Source organism: Amblyraja radiata, chromosome 28, assembly GCF_010909765.2.
Source record: "Amblyraja radiata isolate CabotCenter1 chromosome 28, sAmbRad1.1.pri, whole genome shotgun sequence".
NCBI lineage: Eukaryota > Metazoa > Chordata > Chondrichthyes > Rajiformes > Rajidae > Amblyraja > Amblyraja radiata.
The window spans coordinates 29,898,537-29,925,509 of NC_045983.1; the positions used below are offsets into that span (position 1 = coordinate 29,898,537).

The following is a 26,973-nucleotide window of genomic DNA, read 5'->3' on the forward strand; positions in this document are numbered from 1 at the left end:
TCTGCAGTTCCTTCTTAAGGGTCTGTCCCACTTTCACGACCTAATTCAAGACCTCTGCCGAGTTTGCCCTCGACTCATACTCGTAGCGAGGTTGTAGGTAGGTCGTAGAAGGCCGTGATGCTAGTCGTAGGTACTCGAGGCATCAAGTAGGTCGGGGCGTTTTTCTAGCCTGATTAAAAATGTCCACAAGTAAAAAAGGTCGTGAATTAGGTCGTGAAAGTGGGACAGGCCCTTTACACAAACTCCCTTTGAAAGTTTGGCAAACAAACAATAACAAATGTTTGAAACAGTATCAAACTAATGCACACATTAAAGTGGAAATCCAACAGACTGGAAAATGCGACAGGAAAGCATTCACTCCGGAAGAGTAAGGTACAAAAATCAATGCTGAAAACAAATGATTGACGGAGAAAAGGTAATATCAAAAACGTGTTTTTAACAACGGATATTGCTGTCCTAGTTTGTTTGATGGATTTTAAGCATTGGCTCGTTCATTCGTGGATTTCTGAGCTTTGTTTCCGTGATTGGGAAGTTAATTTGTGTTCTCCATGAACGCTTAATACAGAACACGTGTTGTTCATAATTCAATGTCTAAATGCATTCCTTGTGAACCAGATGAGGGAAGCCTGCAACCAATACTCATCACTCATGTTCCTCATTGTCCCAGGTTTATCTGGATCTTTATGGTTGATTCTGCCGGCTGAGAATATCCTTGAGTAGGTTCATGGATAAGTTGCACACAGTAACAGAGGTGTGGACAGGCAAGATCAAGACCTTGGATGCACAAGGAACTCCAGGTGCTGATAAAACGTAGAAACAAGGAACTGCAGATGCTGGTCAACACACAAAAGGGTACAAGGAGTAGCTCAGCAGGCCAGGCAGCCTCTATCCATGTTCTCCAGAGATGCTGCCTGACCTGCTCAGTTACTCCAGCAATGTCCTTTTGCAGACGCAGAAATCTTGAGTAAAACACAAAGTGATGGAGACCCTTGGCATCCCTTCTCCTCTAGAACCTTTGATAGGTGACAAAGCTCTGCCATCTATAAAAAAAATGTAAAACTGTTTCTCCCAGGAGACAACACAGAGTGCAGGAGAAACATAGAAACATAGAAAATAGGTGCAGGTGTAGGCCATTCGGCCCTTCGAGCCTGCACTGCCATTCAATATGATCATGGCTGATCATCCAACTCAGTAACCTGTGCCTGCCTTCTCTCCATACCCCCTGATCCCTTTAGCCACAAGGGCCACATCTAACTCCCTCTTAAATATAGCCAATGAACTGGCCTCAACTACCTTCTGTGGCAGAGGCACAGAACTCAGCAGAAGTAACTCATGCTTTGAATCGGCACCCTTCTTCAGACTGCAAGCGGTGCGGGGGGGGGAAGAGAGGAATGGCAAGACAAATCCTGGTGAGTAATAGGCGGACACAGGTGAGGGGGGTTATTTGATCGGCAACAGGTTGGACTGAGGCCAGAGACAAAAATTACAGAAGGTGCGAGACAAAAGATTTGAAGAATTGCGATTTATGAGGCGAGAGGAAGGAAACTGCCATCTCAACGATAATTCTGGCGAACCTCCAATGCATCTCTATATTGCAAGTGTGATCTTCCTGAGGAAGGGAGACCAGATTTGTACACAATGTTCTAGATGGGCATTGCACCAGTGCTTTTGATAATTGGAGCAATTCATTTTTGCTGTTATGTTCAAACCCTCTTGCAATACAGGTCAACATACCATTTGCATTCCTATTTACTTGCTGAACCTGCATGTTAACTTTCAGTGATTGATGTACAAGTCACTCTACTCATTCAACCTTTCACCATTTTTTAAAAAAGGTATTGGTTTGTTCTTCCTCTTATTATTATTATTATTACTATTACGTTCATAAGTTATAGAAGCAGAATTAGGTCATTCAGCCCAACACGCCTACTCCACCATTCAGTCATGGCTGATTTATCTTTCCCTGTCAACCCCATTCTCCTGCCTTCTCCCCATAACCCCTGACACCCGCACAAATCAAGAATCATTATACTTATTATCACATGTACCGAGCTACAGTAGAAAAACGCTTGTTTTGCATGCCATCCTGCCAAATAAGAGTTCAATCAAACCGTACACAAGTACAACATATAGTGCAAATAAGAGACAGGAAACAGTACAGAATATTGTATTACAGTTACGGACAAAATAAAATCAAATGGCTGCAAGGATGTCGATTGGGAGGTCAGGAAACATCCGTAGCTTATCAGAGGTCCGTTCAAGAATTTGATAACAGTGAGAAAGTAGCTGTTGGTCAATCTGGTGGTCTGAGCTTTCAAGCTCTTGTGTCTTCTGCCCAATGGGAGAGGTGAGAAGAGGGCATGATCAAGGTGCAAGAGGTCCTTGTGTATGTTGGTTGCACTCCCAAGGCAACATAAAGTGTAGTCAGAATCAATGGGAGGGGAGGCTGGTTGCATGATGGACTGGACTGTATCTATAGCTCTCTGCAATATCTTATGGTCTTGGGCAGAGCAGTTGTTGCACCAAGTTGTAGTGCATCTGAATAGGATGCTTTCCATGATGCATCTTTGAAATTGGCAAGAGATATTGGAAACATGCCAAATTTCCTTAATCTTCTGAGGAAGTAGATGTGTCTGTGTGCTTTTTGGTCATGGAATCAATGTGGTTGGACTAGGCCAGACTGTTGTTGATAATTAAGCTTAGGAACATTATCGGGTAGCGCAGCGGTAGAGTTGCTGCCTTACAGCGCCGGAGACCGGGTTCCACCCTGACCACGGGTGCTGTCTGTACAGAGTTTGTATTCCCCCCCCCTTTGGGTTTTCTCTGAGATCTTCTGTTTCCTCCCACACTCCAAAGACGTACAGATTTGTAGGTATATTGGCTTGGTACAAGTGTAAATTATCCCTGGTATGTGTAGGATAGTGTTAATGTGCGGGGATTGCTGGTCAGTGTGGACTTGGTGGGCTGAAGGGCCCCGTTTCCACGCTGTATCTCTAATGAAGCTCCAAGCCATCTCCACTTTAGCGCCATTGATGCAAACTGCGGCGTGCACAACACCCTCTTTCCTAAAGTGGATCACTAGCATTTTGTTGACATTCAAGGAGAGGTTGTTGTCTTGATACCATATTACCAAGTTCTCTATCGCCTTCCTGTACCCCATCTCATCATTGTGTGAGATGCAGCCCACTACTGTGGTATCATCTGCAAAATTGTAAATAGAGTTATATCAGGAGTTGCGAGTGTATGGGAAATACAGCAATGGCTGGTAACAAATCCTTGCAGAGAACCAGGGTTGAGTATTATCATGAAGGATGTTTTATCACCCATTCTTATTGATTGCAGTCTATGATTTTAGTTGGAATTAAAATGTTTTGAGTGTTGCTTATTTACTTAACCTTTCTGTAAATCCATCACCCCCCCCCCCCCCAACAATCACAACCAGCAGCAACTGGCCCCAGATTCCTACTCTGTTTTCCCTGCTTCGAATCATTTCGCAATCCACACTAGTAAATATCCCCCAATTAAAAAGCACTCCCATTTTTTAACAATCCCTAGTGTGGTTGCCCAATCAAAGTTCTAAAACTCCAAATACTCTACATGAGTTTGCTTTATTCTTCCTGTCAGCTACAACCTTAAATTCCAACACGTTTGTCTAACACGATTATTCTTTCAGAAATCATGTTGACTCTGGCTATTGAGTAACCGATCTGGAAAGACTTGTTGGACAAGAACTATTTGGTTCCAACATTTCTTGGTGAAAGAAAGAAGGAAAAAAAAAAGTACATATATCTCCAATCTATTGATAACGGTTGAAAATATATGTGGCCTCCTGAGACCACCGGCTCAAACTATGATTTCTGCAGCCAAATGTATTTACAATACACTCGACATTGACCTTGAAGGGGAAATCTGGAAGGCTTCTTTCAACTATATTGACATCTCAGTGAACTTCCCAGAGACATAATCAGAAATAGAGTATGCTGAACTGGAGGAAGATTGCTGGAAAAAGTGACTAAAAAAGCTTCATACAAGACACAAGTTGAAGGACCAGAGAGGTTTCGATAAGAAGTTCTAGATGTACAAGGTTACCCAAGACTCTGTAATGATACAGCTACCAATGGCAGAATGGAAGGATTAAAGCAATATAGAAAATACCAGAGTCAGAATAAGAAAAATCTTTGGGACGCAAGCATCCATAGATGCTGGAATCTTGCATAGAACTCAAAGTAGTGGAGTAACTCAGTGGATCAGGCAGTACCTCTGGAGGACATTAATAGGTGACATTTTGGGTTGAGTTCGGAATAGCAATATTGCTAACAGCATCACAGACTATTACATATAAACTGACCTCAAATGATATTTATAATAATCTCTACAGAAGCTCCATCTGGATGTCAGTTACAGGGGTCAACTATTCTACTACTGATGTTCAGAGCCTGAATTTAAGTGTTATTAATTAGAACTGGCTCAGAATGACTCTCTCCCAAATTCCAATCTAGGAAAATGCTGATATAAAAAGAGCCATACTTTGTACGTGCTCATTTTATAAATGTTGTTTAGTATTCAGAAAGAGTTGCCATTCTGGGAAGCAGAAGGTCTCATTATATTCATCACTCGTGCTTAATAGCACATAATGTAGCAGTTACCTGTTAAAATGAGTCAGCCACAAACCCAGATGTAGAATTTTCAATAATATGCCTTGTCTAAGTTGTTTTTGTTTTAGTTAATTAGTGTAACACATTTAACACAATAACACTGACGGCACACGGACATCACAATATTTTTTGCTGCAAGAAATTAGCCAAATTAATATCCAAATAACATAAGCAATCAAAAGCTATTCTGGAGATTTACAACAGGTTGGTTTAGTAATTCTGGGTTATATCCTTCTAGATTCAAGACCCATTGCAGATTTGAATATGTAGTACTTCAGTCAATAGAAGCGATTTGAATGTACAGCATTTCAGTTAACGAAGTGCTTGACTAATCTTCTGGAATTTTTTTGAGGATGTGACAAGTAAAATGGATGAAGGGGTGCCAGTGGATGTAGTGTATCTAGACTTTCAGAAAGCCTTTGATCAGGTCCCCCACGGGAGACTGGTGGCTAAAATTAGAGCACATGGTATTGGGGGTAGGGTGTTGACATGGATGGAAAATTGGTTGGCAGACACGAAGTAAGGAGTAGGAGTGAACGAGTCCTTTTCAGAATGGCCTGTGTGGTTGTATGGCAATTCGAGTTTATACCTTAATTGGTACACGTGACGATAAACAGACCTTTGAACCCTTTACACCGTTGGGGCGTAACTTGCCAAGTGAAATACGAGGTGCTGTTCCTTCAGTTTGCATGTGGCCTCACTCTGCCAATGAAGGAGGCCCAGAACAGTATCGGCATGGGAAGGGGAGTTGAAGTCGTTAGCAACCGGGAGATCCAGTTAGCCTTGATGGACCGAGCACAAGTCTTTATCAAAACGGAATCAACGTTGGTGCATCAAAAAGAGAAAAGCCTGCACAAAATGGCCTGCACGAACTATGCTAGCCAGAAGAATGACAAGTTGTACAATAAATCACGTCATTATTTTCAAATTTTACTTTTAATTTCTTCATACATATGGGAAATTATTAATTGTTTCCTCAAGATTACAAATGTAAACATTGGAACCAAACGCAGGATTAAGTAAATGGTGCTTAAAGTTCTCCACTTGCTGGATATTTAAGCAATGTGGCAAGTATGTAGAGAAGTCAACATGAAATGCATTTGGATTATGTTCCTAGATTAGGCTCTTAAGAGGAACAGTGGTTTACGATGGAAAATAAAGCATTATCCATCAGAGTATGAATGTGTAAGGCATCAGGCTGCAGAAGTGTCTCATCCCGAAACGTCACCTATCCATGTTCTCCAGAGATGCTCCCTGTTCTGCTGAGGTACTTGAGTTTTTTTCTTGTAAGCAAGCAAGCAGCTGCAGTTTCTCGTTTCTATATAATGTTTAAGGCATGTTTTATTTTATAAATCCTCAATTCTCCATCGATGAGATAATTTGCTCGTGTCATTGGTGGCGAGAATGTTTATGATTCAAACTCTCACCCTCGATTTTCTTAAGATATGCTAACGACTCAAAAGTGGGTGTGGAAGACCAATTTCAAAATGTGCAAACCGCACAAGAGCACAGAGAAACACAAAAAGATTGGTGCGAGGCATTCAAGAGAATGCAGATGGATGGACATGGAAGGTGAAATTCAATGCAGAAAAATGCATGCAATTATATTTTGATAGGCATATTGATAGGCATAATGCAAAAATGTCCCACAGATCACTCAGTTCCCATAAAGAGAGGATGGGAACTGAGGGATCTATGGGCAACATTTGCATTAAATCACAAGGCACTATTAAAAAGCAGCTTCCAAGTCCGATGGCTTTAGTTATTGCACAAAGCGCTTCGCCAGTATCAAACCTCTGTTAATAATATCACATTTTACCTATAAAATCCCCTTATGCGGTCGTTTGAGGTTTACAACTTGCACTTAAACCTCCTGGCCCTGCTTCCGACACCTTGAGGGCAAATAATAAAAGAATGTGCGTGGGGGAATAAAACTGCTAGAAATTAAAATGAACTGCAAATGCAGGTTTAAACCGAAGATAGACTGGACTAAGTCAGCGGGACAGCCAGCATCTCTGGAGAGAAGGAATGGGTGACATTTCGGATCGAGACCATTCTTCAGAAGGAACTTACTGAACCAAAGAAAAGGCCACATGATCAGCGCATGTGTCAAGAAATGCACTTTGAAAACTTTACAATTCAACAAGTTTCTTTCACATTATGGTCGGGTTTTTTTTTAATCAATTTATATTAATTTTTCCCCCCACTTTAATTCTGAAAGACCAAATTTTATTTCATATATTTGGATAGTGATGCGAATCCTGTAAAGGCAAATTTCCATAGTCGAATGGCTTTTACATGTGCCTCATCTGCATTCAACCCCAGAGATCTCCAAGAGAACTCCCTCAGTATAATGTTTTCTGAAAGTGAAGTAACAGGAGCTTCCAAAAAGTCTTACTACAGATTTGAAAGAGAAATATTCTCAGTTCCGACGATACCCATCTCATCTTACAACAATGTTGAACATTTTTGGAATTGTTGTTGGGACTCCCCTACACGGTCAACATATGGTGCAAATAATCCACCAGCTACAAATAAATACATATCAACAACAAGTGCCTACGGGAAAGCTGCGGATCGCTGCAATCATAGCATGTTACTTTACGAAAACTCACTTAGCAATGACTTTGAGGAAGAAGTGGGTTCCAGGAAAGCAATAAAGGCTATTTTGCCATTAGAATAATTGGATGATAACAGCAATAGAGTACAAAACATCTTTGTTAAAAGCAAAATGCGATCAATAACTCTGGAGGAACTCTACTTGATAATGGCTAATTTTTCACTGTTACCATGGCATTTTTAATCGTCTCTTTTGCCCCATCCATCAGTTTAATTAAGGCATCACACCTCAACCAGTTCTACAATAGTTGGGTTCATCATCTTTTGAGCCCTTTACAATAGTATTCTTTTTTATGTGGATAATGTAAATAAACATTTCTCATTTTTGGAAAATTCTGGAGAGTAGTGCGCTTTATATTAACATAATGACACTAAATTATGATTGAAGACTCTCTTTAAAATTAATGGCAATTACTATAAGTATGTTTAACAATGGACAAAATGTATACAATCCACAACACACAAGGACACAATAAATAGGAACCTAAAGCAGGCTACAGGGTCTCTCCAAACTACTCCGATATTCAATAAAACCTTAGTTGATCTGATCCTTGGCTCCAAAAGTTTCCTTCTTGATACCTTTTGATTGCCCTGTATATTAAAATTGTTTCTTCAGAAAAACTCCAGTAATCCAACTTGGTAGTACCAGAAGAAGTCTGAAGAACTGGGTCTCGACCCGAAACGTCACCCATTCCTTCTCTCCAGAGATTCTGCCTGTCCCGCTGAGTTACTTCAACATATTGTATCTAGCTTTGATTTAAACCAGCATCTGCAGTTCCTTCCAACACATTGGTCGTACCAGATCAAGGGTCAAGAGAATGACGAGTGTTTTATTGTCATATGACTAGATCACATCCCGGATTAACAAGTGCGCCTGATGATAAACTTTCAGGAGTTCTGCAACATCTCACATCTGACGAAAATGTTTCCGAATTCTCAAACTTTGCAGCATGTTGGGAGAAGAAATCCCTTCTCACCTCAATTATGTGTCATCCCCATATCTAGAGACTATACCTCCTAGTTCTGGAACACCAGGGAAACAAACTCACAGCATCCACCCTGTCAAGATCTGTTGGAATTTTTTTCAATTAGATCATTTCCCCTTGTTTTAAACTCCAAAGAACACAGGCATACTTTGCTCAGCTTTATCTCCTAGGACAGCCACCTCAACCCAAAACTAACCTTCATGGCACTACTTCTAAGCCAAAAATATCTTTGTTGGTTAACTAAAACTAAAGCTGTGTGCAATACCCCAGTCAAGCCCTATTGTGGTAATTTCCTTTGCCATTAAGGTCAACATTTCATTTGTCTTTTTAATTACTTCCTCTGCCTGCATGCTAATTTCATTTTTTGTACAAGGATACGGAGATAATTTCTGAATATCAATATTTATAGGATATGTCAGTTCATAATCCTACGTGTTTGTCTAGAACATTTTTCACTTAAAAATTCCTCACTCAATTGTGCCCCTTAATTGTTTATTACTTTGTGCAATTTCAGTTGCTTCTGCCGTGAAGTCACAAAATATTAATTTACGATACTGCCACTTCCAAGTGCCCAAATATTAATTCACTGATTCCATAGAACCAATTGTTATTAGTGTTCCTCTTTCTCTTTATTTACCTGTAATAGTTCCATTATTAGTTTCTTATATTCCATTGTCACCTCCTTTATCATTTTTTTTTTTTAATACACAAAGACATACAAATTATTCCATTTAATGCAAAAGGATTTAGAAATCTCTACCTTTGAATGCTGTACCTAAAAACAGTAAAATTCCATTAATCCAGCATGTTTGGGATATCGATGGTGCCAGACCACAGATTTTCTGGACTATTGGATGTAATTCCCCAACACGCTTTTAACTTATTTTTAAGATGTTGCACAGTAGTATACATTTTCCTGAATTAACTCATCAGGTTCTGAGGGAGCACATGAAACGGGACCCTGGGGAGATTCAAGGGAACGCAGTAAACAAAACCCAGTGAGTTTAAAGGAAGCACGGGAAATGTCACGTGGTGACCCAGATAATGAACTATTGTGATTTCTAAATAATTAGTTAGCGATTTATCAGTTTTCCTGTATCCTGCTGACATTTGCCTTTTGTTCAATCCACTTTATTTGTCAAGGGATAAAAACACTAAAGCCAAAACCAAATCACATGAATTTCTTCTTTATCTGGTATCTTTGTAACTTCGTCAGCACCATTTGTAGCGATTATTTGCATGCCTCGGGTGTGCAAGCAAAGAATTTCACTGTGCCTTGTCAAATGTGACAATAAAGTATTCCATTGCATAGCTACCCAACCACAGATTTGCAATCAATTCCTTCCGATGGACAACATTATCACCTGCAGATTTTGCATATTAGTGTCATGTTGTTCATTGCGGCTAATGGGTCTGGCACTTTCATAAGATAATGGGTATTTACACATTCAGCTCAAGATTGTTGTCATTAATCATCTGACCTTTGGCAAATGTCTTCTCCAGAATAACACTTGCTCCCAACCTGCAGCACGGCTAGAATTAAGATGTCATTGCAATTATGGAAATGTGGTCGAGAGAAGGGCAGGACTGGCAGCTTCATGTTCTGGATTATATAAGTTTCAGATGTGACACAGAAGAGTGGAAAAGAAAACGAGGAGTTACGCCACTGATTATCATAAGACATGACACCCAAATTAGACCATTTGGCCCAATGAGTCTGTTTCGCCATTCAATCACGACCCATCTATTTTTTTCCCTCTCAATCCCATTCACCTGCCTTTTCCCCCCTGTTACCTTTGGCACCATTACTAATCAAGAACCTATCAATCTCAGTTTTAATGTAAAGAGTCCTATGAGGAACAATCAAGTCAGGGGTGGTTCATAGTCACTTGCACCAAGAATGAAACAATTAATGCTTTACTTGCTGCAGTTTTACAGGCCCAATAACACAGCAAATAAATATGCAATAAACAATAATATAGCAGTTTATACGAACTAACTAGAGCTAACAAAGTGCAGTATTCTTTGAGAAGGAAATAGGGCAGGTGGTGGAGGGAGCATTTGATGTTCGGGAAGGAACTGCAGCTGCTGGTTTAAACCGAAGATAGACACAAAATGCTGGAGTATCTCAGCGGGACAGGCAGCATCTCTCGAAAGAAGGAATGGGTGATGTTTTGGGTCGAGACCCTTCTTCAGACTAGTCAGGGGAAAGGGAGATGAGAGATATAGATGATGATGTAGAGAGATAAAGAACAATGAATGAAAGATATGCAAAAACGTTACGATGATAAAAAGAGGCCATTGTTAGCTGGTTGTTGGGTGAAAATGAGAAGCTGGTGTGACTTGGGTGGGGGAGGGATATATATATATATATATAGAGAGAGAGAGAGAGAGAGAGAGAGAGAGAGAGAGAGGGAATACCGTAGTTAGAGAAATCAATATTCATACCGCTGGGCTGTAAGCTGCCCAAGTGAAATACGAGATGCTGTTCCTCCAATTTACGTTTAGCCTCACTCTAACAATGGAGGAGACCCAGGATGGAAAGGTCAGTGTGGGAATGGGAAGGCGAATTAAAGTGTTTAGCAACTGGGAGAGCAGGTAGGTTCAGGTGGGCTGAGCGAAGGTGTTCAGCCTGAACCTGCAGGTGTTCATATGTGATAGGAGCAAAATTAGGCCATTCGGCCTGTCGTCTACTGCTCCATTCCATCATGGCTGATCTCCCTCTCCTTCCTAACCCCATTCTCCCCATTTTGGGTTCAACGTCCATAATTCTGCAAGTTAAGGTAATTGAAAGTTTAGGAAGTGTTTGTGTTCTTGAAACACACTCATTGGAGTAATACGATGGTTTGTTTCAGCCAGTTGGAACAAATGTCGACAAAGACTTGAACCTAGAACCAGCAGGGCTTCAATTCAGTTTAGTCTATTGTCACGACTACCGAGGTACAGTGAAAAGCTTTTTGTTGCGTGCTAACCAGTCAGCAGAAAGACAATACATGATTACAATCAAACCATATACAGTGCATAGATACATGATAAGGGAATAACATTTAGTGCAAGGTAAAGCCAGCAAGCAAGGATAGTCCGAGGGGCATCAAAGAGGTAGATGGGGTAGGATGATTCAGTTGCCTGACAACAGGCAAACCAGGCTTAAACCAGAGACATTATAGAAGGGTCCCAACCCAAAAGGTCACCTATTGTTTTTCTCCAAAGATGCTGCCCGACCCGCTGAGTTACTCCACTTTGTCTATCTTTTCTCTCCTGTTAGTATTGAGCATTAAAAAGGAGCAGCTTCCGTTTAGAAAAGTAATCTATTTTGACATGTCATATCTACAATCTGGAATAACGTTCAGAACAACAAACCCTCTATGTTTCCTCCCACATCCACAACTCCTCTGAGTAGCTGTTCAAAGGCCATAAGACAATTTGCAAAGCGAAACATTGAAATCAGGAAATGCCAGCTTGTGCGTGATCATGTTATTAACCCTGGTCATAATCAATGCCAGAGCATTTGAGATGTAGAATCGCTGAAACACAAAAGCAACTGGTTGCCACAGAGACCAGAGGGAGATAAGAATCTTGCAATCAACATCAAACGCTCATGAAATACACTGTATTTGGGAGTTGGCATGCAGTACACGAGAAGGGTATTTACAAAGGTACACAAAATTGCTGGAGAAACTCAGCGGGTGCAGCAGCATCTATGGAGCGAAGGAAATAGGCGACGTTTCGGGCCGAAACCCTTCTTCAGACTGATGGGGGGTGGGGGGGAGAAGGAAGGAAAAGGGGAGGAGGAGGAGGAGCCCGAGGGCGGGCGGATGGGAGGGTGGGAGGAGACAGCTAGAGGGTTAAGGAAGGGGAGAAGACAGCAAGGGCTAGCAAAATTGGGAGACTTCAATGTTAATGCCATCCGGACGCAAGGTCCCCAGGCGGAATATGAGGTGCTGTTCCTCCAATTTCCGCTGTTGCTCACTCTGGCAATGGAGGAGACCCAGGACAGAGAGGTCGGATTGGGAATGGGAGGGGGAGTTGAAGTGCTGAGCCACCGGGAGTTCAGGTAGGTTATTGCGGACTGAGCGGAGGTGTTCGGCGAAACGATCGCCCAACCTCCGCTTAGTCTCCCCGATGTAAATCAGCTGACATCTAGAGCAGCGGATGCAGTAGATGAGGTTGGAGGAGATACAGGTGAACCTTTGTCGCACCTGGAACGACTGCTTGGGTCCTTGAATGGAGTCGAGGGGGGAGGTGAAGGGACAGGTGTTGCATTTCTTGCGGTTGCAACGGAAAGTGCCCGGGGAGGGGGTGGTGTGGGAGGGAAGGGAAGAATTGACGAGGGAGTTGCGGAGGGAGCGGTCGTTGCGGAAGGCAGACATGGGGGGAGATGGGAAGATGTGGCGAGTGGTGGGGTCACGTTGGAGGTGGCGGAAATGGCGGAGGATTATGTGTTGTATTTGCCGGCTGGTGGGGTGAAAGGTGAGGACCAGAGGGACTCTGCCCTTGTTGCGAGTGCGGGGATGGGGAGAGAGAGCAGTGTTACGGGGTATGGATGAGACCCTGGTGTGAGCTTCATCTATGGTGGCGGAGGGGAATCCCCGTTCCCCGAAGAACGAGGACATTTCCGATGCCCTGGTATGGAATGTCTCATCCTGGGAACAGATGCGGCGTAGGCGGAGGAATTGGGAGTAGGGGATGGAGTCTTTACAGAGGGCAGGGTGGGAAGACGTGTAGTCCAGATAGCCATGTGAGTCAGTGGGTTTGTAATGTATGTCGGTCAGGAGTCTGTCCCCTGCGATGGAGATGGTGAGGTCAAGGAATGGTAGGGAAGTGTCGGAAATGGTCCAGGTGTATTGGAGTGCTGGATGGAAGTTGGTGGTGAAGTGGATGAAGTCAGTCAGTTGTGTGTAGGTGCAGGAGGTGGCCCCAAAGCAGTCGTCAATGTAACGGAGATAGAGGTCGGGGATGGGGCCCTGGTACGTATTGAACAAGGATTGTTCAACGTACCCGACAAAGAGGCAGGCGTAGCTGGGGCCCATGCGTGTGCCCATAGTTTGCCTTGTGTTTGGAGGAAATGGGAGGAGTCAAATGTAAAGTTGTTGAGGGTGAGGGCCAACTCCACTAAGCGGAGGAGAGTGTCAGTGGCTGGGTATAGGTTGCTCCTCTGGTCGAGGAAGAACCGGAGGGCTCCGAGGCCATCCTGGTGGGGGATGGAGGTGTAGAGTGACCGGACATCCATGGTGAAGATGAGGGGGTGAGGGCCCAGAGAGTGGAATGCGTGGAGGCGGCGGAGAGTGTCTGAGGTGTCTAGAACATAGGTGGGAAGGGATTTGACCAAGGGGGATAGGATGGAGTCAAGGTATGTGGAGATGAGTTCGGTGGGGCACGAACACGCAGAGACAATGGGTCTGCCGGGAGAGCCGGGTTTGTGGATTTTGGGGAGAAGGTAAAAACGGGCCGTGCGGGGCTGGGGAACGATGAGGTTGGAAGCTTGGTCAGGTAGGGCGTGGGAATTGATGAAGTCAGTGATGGTGCTAGAAAAGGTGGCCTGGTGCTCGTCAGTGGGGTCATGGTCCAAGGGTAAGTAGGAGGAGGTGTCCGAGAGTTGGCGCGTGGGCTCAGCTTTGTAGAGATCGACGCGCCAGACTACCACGGCACCTCCCTTGTCGGCTGGTTGGATAACCCAATCTGGGTTTTTGCGGAGTGATTCAATGGCAGTGCGTTCAGAGGGGGAAAGATTAGAGTGAGACAGGGGAGTGGGGAAGTTGAGGCGGTTGACGTCGCGGCGGCAGTTCTGGATAAAGAGTTCCAGAGCCGGGACTTTACGAGAGGGGTTCCACGAGGAGGGGGTGCGTTGGAGACGGGAAAAAGGGTCATCATTGGGGGGCGAGGACTCCTTCCCATGGAAGTGCGCTGTGAGGCGGAGACGACGGTAGAAGCGCTCCAAGTCATGGTGGGCGCGGAACTCATTGAGATGGGGACGGAGGGGGACAAAGGTAAGACCTCTGCTGAGGACAGACCGTTGGGTGTGGGAGAGGGTGAGGTCGGGGGGGATGGTGAACACCCGGCAGGGGTGGGAGTTGGGGCCAGAGGAAGGCAGGTGGGTGGACTGGGGACGGGGCGATGTGTGGGGGGGGGGGGTTGTGGGTGTTGGAGGAGTGGTGGGTGGTCAGGGGGTGGGGGGGAGAGAGGGCTGTAATGTGGGTGGGGAAGAGCGGGGGTGACATGGTTGGGGGGGGGGGATGGGGGAGGGATTGGAATTGCATTGGCATTGGAAGGAAAATGGTACAAAGAATAAAGTTAAACAAGAAGAGCAGGAAGGCGCCCAGTTGATAAATGTACAATCACAGTGGGGAAAATATGTTCAGTTCTGCTATTTAAACCGTCCAGGCAGCAAGACGTGATTTACAACGAGGACAAGGCAGAGGGTGGCTGGAAAGCAAGTCTACTAAAACACCGGGCCGCCTTCGGGACCCGTCTCGCAGGGCTGAGTTCACTGCTATTGACAGGCCTCTTGTGGGAAGAGCCGGAGCAGGCAGGCAGGCCGGCCAGCAGTAACTCCCGGGATACCTGACACCGTGCCGGCCGCAACTCCCACCCCAACCCGCAGTCCAGTGCAAGGGAGACACAAACACGACAAACACCCACACGGGCCACTTACCGGACACAGGGTGGCGGAGCCGGGACGGGACGAGATGACACGTCTCCCTTATGTTGGATAGTCTCCCCCTCTCTCTCTCTGTGCCCGGGGAGGATTATCTGACTGCTGAGCTGAAGCGAGAGTTGAGCAAGGGAGAGCCGAGGGGGTGGAAGGAAGGAAGGGGTCGCAACCGCCCGGTAAATGATCCGAACTCTCTGTCTGTCTGTCTCTCTCTGTCTGTCTTCCCTGTTTCACTGGGAGGATGCATCATCCCCGGGTGGGAGTTTATTTTTGTGGACAAACTTCCCATTGTGGGAGCGGCCACGGACGGAGGCGTCAGATCCACCCCGCGAACTTTATCCCGGCGCCACTCACCTGCCGCCGCCGCCGCCACACTTGTCCCGCAGAGCTGAATGGGCACAACAACGCTGGAGTGACTCAGCGGGACATTATGTGTCTACCTTCGGTGTAAACCGTCCAGCACCAGCGGTTCCTCCCCGTTGCTGTACTGTTGCTGTGTTTGCAAATGTTTATAGCAACCTCCTTGCAAATACTGCTCCAGGCTGCAAGATGCATTGCGTTCCCCGCGCCAGTTCTGCGCCGTATAAAACACGCGTTTTAAAAAAATAAAATATTTGCATTTGTTTTTAGCTCTTATTGTAAAACATTGTAATGTTTCTCTGGGGTTTCTGCAAATGGTTGTTGTTGTTGTTGTTGTTACCGCCCGGGAGCCTCGCGTGCGTCATCTGCCGTTCTCCTCCCATTAGTGCAGCCGGCCAGGTGTGTTGGCCTCACCTGGGGCGGGAGCAAGTGAGCTCACCTGGGCTCCTGTGGGAAACCGCTCAAAAGGAGAGCAGACCACGCAGCTCTCCCTCCCGGGGGGAGACTGTTTCTCTTCAAAGGGGCATCGAGGGGAAAAAGGGCCAGAGTTTCAGAATAGAGGGGTGCCCATTTAGGATGCGGGTGGGGAGGAATGGGATGGGTGCAGATGACACAAAGCTGGGTGGCAGTGTGAACTGTGAGGAGGATGTTGGGTGAGTGGGCAGATGCAGTTTAATGTGGATAAATGTGAGGTTATCCACTTTGTTGGCAAAAAACAGGAAGGCAGATTATTATCTGAATGGTGTCAAATTGGGAAACGGGGAAGTACAATGATATCTGGGGGGTCATTGTTCATCAGTCACTGAAAGTAAGCATGCAGGTACAGCAGGCAGTGAAGAAAGCGAATGGCATGTTGGCCTTCATAACAAGAGGAGTATAGGAGCAAAGAGGTCCTTCTGCATTTGTACAGGGCCCTAGTGAGACCGTACCTGGAGTATTGTGTGCAGTTTTGTTCTCCAAATTTGAGGAAGGGCATTCTTGCTATTGAGGGAGTGCAGCGTAGATTCACAAGGTTAGTTTCCGGGATGGCGGGACTGTCATATGTTGATATGTTGCAAATTCATTTCACTGCGCCTTCGGGTGTATGTGACAAATAAAATTGACTTTAACTTTGACTTTGAATGGAGCAATAAGGGGATCTTATTGAAACATAGAAGATTATTAAGGGTTTGGACGCTAGAAACAGGAAACATGTTCTCGATGTTGGGGGAGTCCAGAACCAGGGGCCACAGTTTAAGGATAAGGAGTAAGCCATTTAGAACGGAGATGAGGAAAAACTTTTTCACACAGAGTTGTTAATCTGTGGAATTCTCTGCTTCAGAGGCAGTGGTGGCCAATTTTCTGGATGCTTTCAAGATAGAGTTAGATAGAACTCTTAAAGATAGCGGAGTCAAGGGATATGGGGAGAAGGCAGGAACGGGATACCGATTGTGGATGATCAGCGATTATCACAGTAAATGGTGGTGCTGGCTCAAAGGGCCGAATGGCCTACTCCTGCACCTATTGTTTATTGAATTGTTTTTCTCTCAGAAGGTAATGAATCTTTGGTTCTGCGCCCCAGAGATCTGTAGAGATTTAGTTGTTGAGTATATATATACCTCTAAGGCCAAGGCAATGGAGTTTTGATAAGGAGAAAACGATCTGAGGTTGCAGAGAATTCAGATGAACATATGATCAAGTCAAGTTTATTCGTCACATACACATACGAGATGTGCAGTGAAATCAAATGTGGCAATGCTCGCGGACATTGTGCAAAAAGACAAACAACCAAACAAACTTCAAACAGATCCTCAGAGCATCCTCCTCACAGTTCACACTGCCACCCAGCTTTGTGTCATCTGCAAATTTGCTAATGTTACTTTTAATCCCTTCATCTAAATCATTAATATATATTGTAAATAGCTGCAGTCCCAGCACCAAGCCTTGTGATATCCCACTAGTCACTGCCTGCCATTCTGAAAGGGACCTGTTAATCACTGCTTTGTTTCCTGTCTGCCAACCAATTTTCTATCCATGTCAGCACCCTACCCCCAATACCATGTGCTTTAATTTTGCCCACTAATTTCCTATGTGGGACCTTATCAAATGCTTTCTGAAAGTCCAGGTACACTACATCCCTTGGCTCTCCCTTGTCCATTTTTCTGGTTACATCCTCAAATTCCAGAAGATTAGTCAAGCATGATTTCCCCTTCGTATATCCATGCTGACTCAGACCGATCCTGTTACTGCTATCCAAATGTGCTGCTATTTCATCTTTTATAATTGACTCCAGCATCTTCCCCACCACCAGGCTAACTGGTCTACAATTCCCAGCTTTCTCTCTCCCGCCTTTCTTAAAAGTGGGATAACATTAGCTACCCTCCAATCCACAGGAACTGATCCTGAATCTATAGAACATTGGAAAATGATCACCAATGTGTCCACGATTTCTAGAGCCACTTCCTCAAGTACCATGGGATGCAGACCATCAGGCCCTGGGGATTTATCAGCCTTCAGTCCCATCAGTCTACCCAGCACCATTTCCTGCCTAATGTGAATTTCCTTCAGTTCCTCCGTCACCCGAGATCCTCTGGCCACTAATACATCAGGGAGATTGTTTGTGCCCTCCTTAGTGAAGACGGATCCAAAGTACCCGTTCAAATCGTCTGCCATTTCCTTGTTCCCCATAATAAATTTGCTCTTTTCAGTTTTCAAGGGTCCAATTTTGGTCTTAACTAATTTTTTCCTCTTCACATACCTAAAGAAGCTTTACTGTCCTCCTTTATATTATTGGCCTGTTTCTGTGCAACATCTCTTTATTTATTTTTTTAAACTGCTGCTCCTACTACTGCCGCACAGCACCAGAGACTTGGGTTTGATTCTAACCTTGGGTGCTGTGTGGGTTTTGCATGTTCTTGATTTTCCCCAGGTATACATTCTGTAATCCCACTTTTGCAACCACTCTCTTCACTTTGAACAATTTACTGAGGTCTATTAACCTACAAACCCAAGCGTCTATGGGATGTGGGAAGAAACTGGAGCACTCAGTGGGAACCCATGCGATCACAGAGAGAAAACATGCAAACTCTACATACGTCAAGCTCAGAAACAATCCCGGGTCTCTGGCATGTGAGGCAACAGGTCTACCATGTTGCACCTGTCATACTTGCCAAATATTCAGTATAAATTGTGCTGCTTCTGTTGGTGTGGTTTGTCATCAGTGGGAACGCTTTAATGCGATGGGTTGCTCAGTCAGATTGATGATTTCATTACAATTGGTTGCCAAGGGATCTCTTCAAGTTGACGCCTCTCAGCAAATGATAGAATAGAATAGAATAGAATATGTTTATTGTCATTGCACAAAACTGAGCAATGAAATTCCATTTGCTTCTCCTCCGTTGGAAGAGATGACTGAATCTTTGGAAGGCTGCCTCTTCTCGGTCAGCAGCAAGCACCAGCTTACTTCACAAAGTAACAACATACAAACAGATGCATTATATTGGTCTCCGGATTAAGAAGTCCAATTAAGGAAAATACAACACGTAATTATTGGATTCTTTTATTCAGCAAAAGCAAATGCAAATCTTACCAAAAGCACAGTAATTCCAGAAATGAGAAAGATTGTCATAAAATAAATGTGCTATGATTACATTCATGCAACAAATAATACACGTCACAAAGCTTTTCCTTCCTAAACAAACTACAGGGTATCCTAACTAGTGCTCAGGCACTTTGCCAATGAACTGAGATTTGAGGCCACATAGCGACTGTTAAAAAAATTACACTTACATAGGCAATCAATCTTAGTTTAAGCAATAGCTCTTAATCAGCACATCCCTAAATTTGAATCAGAAGGCATCAAAAAACAAAGTAAGTCACCTCCAAAGTAAGATGTGCCACATGTACGACATGGAGTATCTATCATGCCAACCTGAAGCATCAGTCAAGGCTGGTGGACTAAAATGTATTTTAAATTCACTAATTTATGCCTGCATATTTTGCATGCATTCCCAGGATATTTTGTTCCTTTCTACAAGGTAACCTCAGGTGATTAACTATTTGATCCCTGCATACTTACACACTAACACAACCAAACGTACACCCATCTAAAAAAATTGTCTGACAAAAAAAAATGATTTTCCAAACTAAGCCAAACATCAGTAAGTCTGAAATAGAGATTCATAGAAACTTGCTTGGAGAATAAAATAATGTCCAAAAAGTGCACAATGACACAGACTTGTTCACACGTTTTAAATGAAAAACTTTCTCACTCATATCTGGATCCATAGAGTTATCAATGGCTGAACAAACAATCCACTTGGGTCAGGTTCAGTGCATCAAGTAACATGGGCTCATTTCAAAACTTAATGAATGGCAGGAAGGAACTATATGAAACCAAGCCAATAACCAAGCCAAGTCGGTGCTGTTTATTCACATTTCACCTGCGACTTACCAGATTACATTGTGTTCTGTTCAAGACAGCAATTATTTTTTTAGAAACTCGGTAGTTTAAAAGACTGAGAATCTGCAAAACCAATTTTAGAAATCTGTTACCGATATTTAATGTGTGCCAAGTTCAGGTGCTACTGGGATCGCATAGGTTATTTTATTCCTGGGGCTGAAGCCATATATTTTGTGACTATTATTTGGAACATCTTGCTTCAAATAAATCAATAACCTCCATTTAAGCAATGTGAATTAAAAAAAAAAAAAGTTGTGTACTGGAGGGGGACATTAATGATTTTGCAACATTTACAGACAAGAAGACATAAAGGCCAATAGAAAAAGGTAATTAAGGCAATTTTGTGGATCATTTTGCTGACAGTACTATACATGCGATACATTTTGACTAGATGATGGTCGGAAACAAAACTGCACGCACACTTGCAAGCCATACATAGTCCACAGCCAGTGCTGGGCAATTCTAAGCAAGCAATTTTGTTGGACAGCAGTATTGTAAAATACACACCATATTCTGTATCCCTTTCCTGCAAGCTCAAGCAGTACCAAAATGCATTTATATTATACATCAATCTTCAAATTTCCAAAAGATGATGACTTTTCTGTCAAGCATTAACAAGAGATAATTGTGCTGAACCACATATACACGTCAACTCCAAATACTCAACAGACCATTGGTGTCAGAAATGCAGTATTTACCACTACACCACATATTTCCAACATATTATTTACATATTTGATAAAACCTTAGTGAAAGTATTCTTGCAAATCAAAGCCTCAAAAGGGTTTAGTAAATTTTAACAGAAAAAAAAATTTTGCTTCTGATTGCGTGGTTAATCTACATGAACCTCATTTCTATACACCCACATGGTCTGGCAGCAGACAAACTTTTGATTTATTTTGTTGTAAAATAAAACTGCAGTTAGCTTGTGGCGGAAGTGCATTGATGGATTTCTTTTGGATATATCCTTACAAATATGTACAAAGTAAGTACAGGCACTTAAAACGTCTTTGGTTGGAATGAACCAACTTTGCAGGATACTGCATTCAAAGCGTCAATACCCATTCTCTTGGGCTTAACGTGCAAATGCTACAACCTGTCCATTTTCAAAAATGAAGCTGTTTCATGCTTCTGATAGTGCAACCTGAAAATAAAATTAAAAAATAATTTGCAATGGTGAAAACAACACAAATTAGAAAAATAGATCAGCAGCAATTCATTGTGAGGTCAGTTTCTATCAGTTTTTATCATTAAATGCCACCCCTTACTCCAGGGTAATTTGTGTTCAATTAGAGTTAGGCAGTGTGAAAGCAAGAGTAATGCTCCTGACTGCACAAATTCTTGGTTAGAAATTAAGCCCCAATTTATGTTCAAATTTGGCTATCAAAGTCCAGTACAGATAGTGGAACACTTAAGTAATATATCATATTAACATTTTCAGTATATTAATATTTAAACATTTTGAATTTTTAATAATACTATGAAACTTGGGGACTTCTGGTGTTCAATGTATACGTTGAACAAATAATCTGTTATACATATAGTTAGATAATTTAAATACCAGCTCAAATGAGTACATTTATACTCTAGGCTGAGACATTTAACTATCAAGTCATACAGCGTGGAACAGACCTTTCGGCCCACCTTGCCCACGCTGGCCAACATGCCCCATCTAAACTGATCCCACTTGCCTGCTTTTGGCCCATAACCCTCATATCCTCAGCCCACCTGCCCAACCGATCAAGATCCTGGTGTCATCTTTGACAACCATCTTCACTTTCTACATCTCCCACTTTAGTCTCATCTGCAAACTTGCTAATCATGCCATGTACATTCTCATCCGAATCATTGACGTAGATGACAAACAGCAATGGCCCCAGCACCCAAGGCGCACCACTAGTCACAGGCCTCCAGTCCGAGAAGCAACCTTCCACCATTACCCTCTGCTTCCTTCCATGAAGCCAATTTTCTATCCATCCAGCTATCTTTCCCATGCGATCTAACCTTCCAGAACAGCCTACCCCATGCGGAACCTTGTTGAATACCTTACTGAAATCCACATATACAACATCTACAGATCTACCGTCATAGATCTTTTTGGTCGCATCTTCAAAATACTCAATCAGGCTCGAGAGACGCGACCTCCCATGTACAAAACCATGTTGACTATCCCTGATCAGCCCTTGCCCATCTAAATACATGTATATCTTATCCCTTGGAATACTCTCTAGTAACTTTTAAGTTGAAAAGTCTGTAGTGTTGATCCAGGTAAATGCTACAATATACCATTTTAAATTAGGAAAATGAGAATAATTTAATACTCACAATTATGTACTGCATTAGTGTCTGTATTTAATAGGCATCACGATCAGAGTACAATTTTTCTTTAAATCAGTCCGAGTCACAGAAAAAGAAGAAGTTACCTTTTCTGGACAGAATTCACTATTGTTTTGCCGCACTTTCCCTGGTCGCCCTTTGATGACAGCATAGCAGAATATTGTAATTACCATTACAAACAGAAAATAACTGGTATGCATCAAATGTAAATTAATGAGTGAACGGTCATCCTGTAAATAAAATCAATACATTTTTAAGATCAAAATTAATACAAAATCACAAAGGTATATTTTTCATTTTCTGTGTCCTCTGGTTTCCTGATATTTAAGTAATTTTGCTTTGTTGGATGCTCCAGTTCATATTTAACTGTAGTTTTCACTAAAGTGAACCACTGAATGATATAACACAGAGGAATTTGGTCAATCATGGAAGAACTGCTATTGGAATTAATCTAACTCGCCTAATATTTCCCCCATATCCCTGCAATTTAGTTCTTCAAGTGGTTTAATCAATTCCCTTTTGAAAGTGTTCTTGGAATCTTCTGACCTCACCCTTTCAGGCAGTCTATTATCACAACCCTTGGCTTTTCTGACAGCCTGAAGGAGGGTCCCAACCCTGAAACATCATCTATCCATTTCCCTCCACAGATACTGCCTGACCCTCTGGGTTCCTCCAGCTTTCCAGTTTTTTTTTTTAACTTAAAAGTCCAGCATCTGCAGTCCCTTGTGTGTAAATAAACATGTGTCACCAGGTTAATAAACCCTTGACCATTGTAAACTAGCACATAAACTCAGTTTGTACACCATTGAACTTTGCCTTACATAGAATACACGTTTCTTTAATAGCTCAATTAATATCCAATCTCTCACTGCACAGATTTTATCTCCGATACTGCAGAGAAAACAATCCAAAGTTTGCCCAAAGTCTACCTTCTAGTCCAGACAGCATTATGATAAACTATTCCACCACCTCTCCAAAGTCTCAACATTCTTCCTGTAAAGGGGTGACCAGAACTGCACACTATACTCCCAATGTGGCCTAACAAAAGTCCTATAAAGTTCCAACATGACGTCCTCACTCCTATACTCAATGCCCGACCAATGAAGGCAAGCATACCATACACTTCTCTACTACTCTATCTACTTGTGTTGCCACTTTCAGAACGCTGTAAACTCAGACTCTGAGACCTCTCTGTACTTCAATACTGTTAAGGGTTTTGACATTACGTGTATAATTTTTCCTTGCATTTGTCCTCCCGAAGAGCAATACCATACTTGCTCAGATTAAACTCCATACAGATTTATTTTAATTAACTAATTCTATTCTAACTAAGATCTAAAACTATGATCTAAACTAGTACGTAGATAACCTACCAGTGCAATATTTATGATCTCAGCCGATAACGTTTCTAATTTATCGACAGTTCTTAGAACCCTTATGAGGCCTGATGAGTGGGTATAATTTAAAACAGTTCTCCTGCTCAGAGGAATATGATCTTGGGCAATTTTTGTGGACAGGATTTTCTATGGTACAGCCTCAAAGGTGTCAGACTAGAGTGCTTTATCCTGTAGTAATAAATATCTTTGGGGCTCCCTTACTCATTAGCCAAGAATCAACATTCATACTCATCTACCTTGCTTTAACTTTCCTTCAAAAAAAGCTCAATCTTTTTTTTACAAGAGTCACAAGGATTGAGCAAATTAAAAAACGACTACATAAGCAAATGCTGTCATGTGGACAGATCCATTCTAGTTTCATACTGGAGAATATAATGCCATCAATACACTCCAACCATGAATCCATTAACTCTGACCAGAGGTTGAGGTATAACCATTTAAGTTACGCTGTGCCAAGTGAAAATGCACGTTACTACAAAATGGTACCGCTAATTGACATTATTGTATCTCAACATCAATTACCGAAAAACCTGATATGATGCAGATGGACTCAATAAATTTGATTGGTATTCTTAGAACTCTTACTGCCAAGTTAATTCTATTACTCATAGAGTGGTGCATTTAATGGAAATTTATTATACATGAAAAAGGTCAATTTATATCACGTAGTCCACTGAGACCAGACTCAACAGCTGCAATAACAACATGATATATATATATATATTGAGTATGAAGGAACTGCAGATGCTGGTTTACACCAAAGATAGACACAAAATGCTGGAGTATCTCGGCGGGACAGGCAGCATCTCTAGAGAGAAGCAATGGGTGACGTTTCAGATCGAGTCTGAAGGGTCTCGACACAAAACGTGACCCATTCCTTCTCTCCAGAGATGCTGCCTGTCCCGCCGAGTTACTCCAGCTTTTTGATACGTCGTATTAAGTACAATTACCCATGTCTGCAAGAATAAATAAGGTTGGAACAGCTAATAAACTGTGAAGGGGCAAGTATTCAACAGAATCTGATACGATAAACTAGAAACATCACATTTCCAGTCTACTGATTAGCTTTGGTCCAGTGGTCAAGTAGTGTAGCCAATTTACAATTTACCAAAAACTGCAACTTAATAAGATAGACTATTTTTTAATTTACACAATACTGAAAGGTAAAATTAAAAATTGAATTTCACGTAACATTAATGTATAAAAAGTTTGAGTCATCGTAGCCCCAAAAAGGAAAAAATAACAGATGTGGAACAAAATTAGAAACTTTAGTTTTACAAACAAAGAGCGTGATGATTACTTACATCTGGCACGATGACCGTTAGTTTAGGATTGAGTGCATGATAAACTTTCCCGATTGCTCCTTTGTAACACCAAAATGGATTGTATTCTTGCGAGTATTTTGTATTTGCATCTCTCGCTGTGGTGAAGATCTTGTACCAGACGGTGGCATTACTGTAAGTTTCAGGAATGCAATGTGGAGGTTGGCTGTGAAACACAATTGTCTTATTATTTTATTGTTCTATCTGCTTTGAACACCAACCATTCATCACCTTGATGTTTCTGTCATATTTCCAGACAACATCGGAGGAGGATATTCGCCAAATAAAGCCCGTCCCACTTACGTGTCCTTGGCACGCAAATTACGTGACCTCGTCGTCGCGTTGAGGGGCATGGGCATCATGTGGGCGCGCGGGGCCTGTCCCACTGAGAAGCGCAGAGGGGTACGGAGTTGTGCGCGGTATCGCGTGGCGCTCCGGGATTTTGTACCGAACTATATCTTCGCGCGCCACCGGCCTGTCGCGTAACTAACGGCCAAAGTGGGACAGGCCCAAGACCCTGGCGCGACGCAACGTCTCACCTCCAACAGCAGCAGAAGCAGGCAAACGATCGCCGAGCTCAGCCTGGGGCTCACGGCCGTTGTGGATCGGGATCCGCCCCCACTCCTACTCCCAGAGCGGGGCCAAGAAAATTGAAGATAGACACAAAATGCTGGAGTAACTCAGCAGGACCGGCAGCATCTCTGGAGAGAAGGAATGGATGACGTTTCGGGTCAAGACCCTTCTTTCAGACTGAAGAAGATTCTCGAACTGAAAAATCATCCATTCCTTCTCTCCAGAGATGCTGCCGGTCCCGCTGAGTTACTCCTGCATTTTGTGTCCATCTTCAAATGACGTCACGCACTCCAGACGGCTGTGCGGGCGCATGAAGACGCGGGCGAATCTCACGGGACCGTCACGCCTCAACGCGACCACGAGGTCGCGTAATTAGCGTGCCAAGGACACGTAAGTGGGACAGGAGCTTTAGTCTGTACTGAATCTTCAAGCAATCTCATCACTTCCTACATCTTGCGTAAGACGGAAATGCAGATGCTGGTTTACACCGAAGATAGACACAAAATGCTGGAGTAACTTCCCACATCTTTCCCTGCAACCAATTCCTTCGCACATGCCCATTAGAACTCTCTCACTCACCTATCATCTTGGGGCAATTTACAGTAGCCAATTAATTAAACGAGCTAGAAAACCAACACACCCAGGGGAAATCCACAGTCACGTGGAGAGCGTGTAATTCCATACGGACAGAGGTCAGAATCGTATCCAGGTCATTGGAGCAATAAGACAGGTGTGCTACTTACACCACCGTGACACCCTGTACTGCATCACTCAATTTGCACTCTTTGGATTATGCCAAAAAAGGCAAAAGTTTCAAATCAAATATCCATTTAAAATGCGATTTTATCTAGATTATAATCACTTCTGATACTTGAAACTGAGTTTTCTAACAACCATATCACAATCACTGCTGGCTTTTAGTTCTGAACGATAATCCTTCTCCATCCTGCCTAAATCTTCTGAACCCTTTCAAGCTTGAAACCATCTTTCCTATAAAATGGTGACCAAATCTGAATAAAATATTTTAAATGTGGCCTCACCAACGTTTTATATAATGAACAAACAACTATTAAGCTCAGAGAACTTAACTGATTTACCGATGACTATGATCACTGGCTGTTGGTTCATAACGAACAAGCACTTAAGGAGATTTGCTTTGGAAACTGTCAAGGTAATTTCTACCGGTATAACAAAACTTTCTCAACTAATGCAATAGCCATTTCTAGTTAATTAAAACAACAACGCTTTCTTCTCAACCTAAATACAACCAGAATTCCCATGCCTATAGATCGTCAATTCACAGGGGCACAGCTGTTGAGAGAAAAAACCCGCGTAGGAACAGTTCTCCACACGCATACTGGAGGATCAGCACTTCACAGGTAGCTTGCAACCTAAAAGTATGAACATTGAATTCTCAAATTTCAGGTAACTAACCAACAAACAGCCACCCCCCCCTTCAAGTAACCCTTGCTTTTCCTCTCTCTCCATCCCCCCCCTTCCCAGTTCTCCGACCAGTCTTACCGTCTTCGACCACATTTTACTTCGGAGTCACGTGAGTGACTTCGTGAAGAACCCCGCCTACGGCGCATGCGTGTCATATCGCATACACGCATTGAACGTGTCGGACCTGG

General features: G+C 42.9%; 2 protein-coding genes across 5 annotated transcripts in view; both read right to left on the reverse strand.

The window, feature by feature from the left end:
* Positions 1-15,139, reverse strand: part of rph3al (rabphilin 3A like (without C2 domains)) — a 121,845-nt gene extending 106,706 nt beyond the window's left edge. For both annotated transcript variants that reach the window (XM_033046184.1, XM_033046183.1), the window contains exon 1: positions 14,913-15,139. The gene's annotated coding sequence lies outside the window, so the exon portion shown is untranslated. The remainder of the gene's footprint in view (positions 1-14,912) is intronic.
* Positions 15,140-18,794: 3,655 nt separating this feature from the next.
* Positions 18,795-26,973, reverse strand: part of tmem248 (transmembrane protein 248) — a 31,256-nt gene continuing 23,077 nt past the window's right edge. For 2 of the 3 annotated variants that reach the window (XM_033046186.1, XM_033046187.1), the window contains exons 5-7: positions 24,752-24,935; positions 22,039-22,280; positions 18,795-20,857 (exon numbers count right to left, since the gene is read on the reverse strand). In XM_033046186.1, the coding sequence (XP_032902077.1) occupies positions 22,053-22,280; positions 24,752-24,935 (412 nt within the window). In that variant the 3' untranslated portion in view covers positions 18,795-20,857; positions 22,039-22,052. The remainder of the gene's footprint in view (positions 20,858-22,038; positions 22,281-24,751; positions 24,936-26,973) is intronic. The other variant, XM_033046188.1, reaches the window with a different exon arrangement.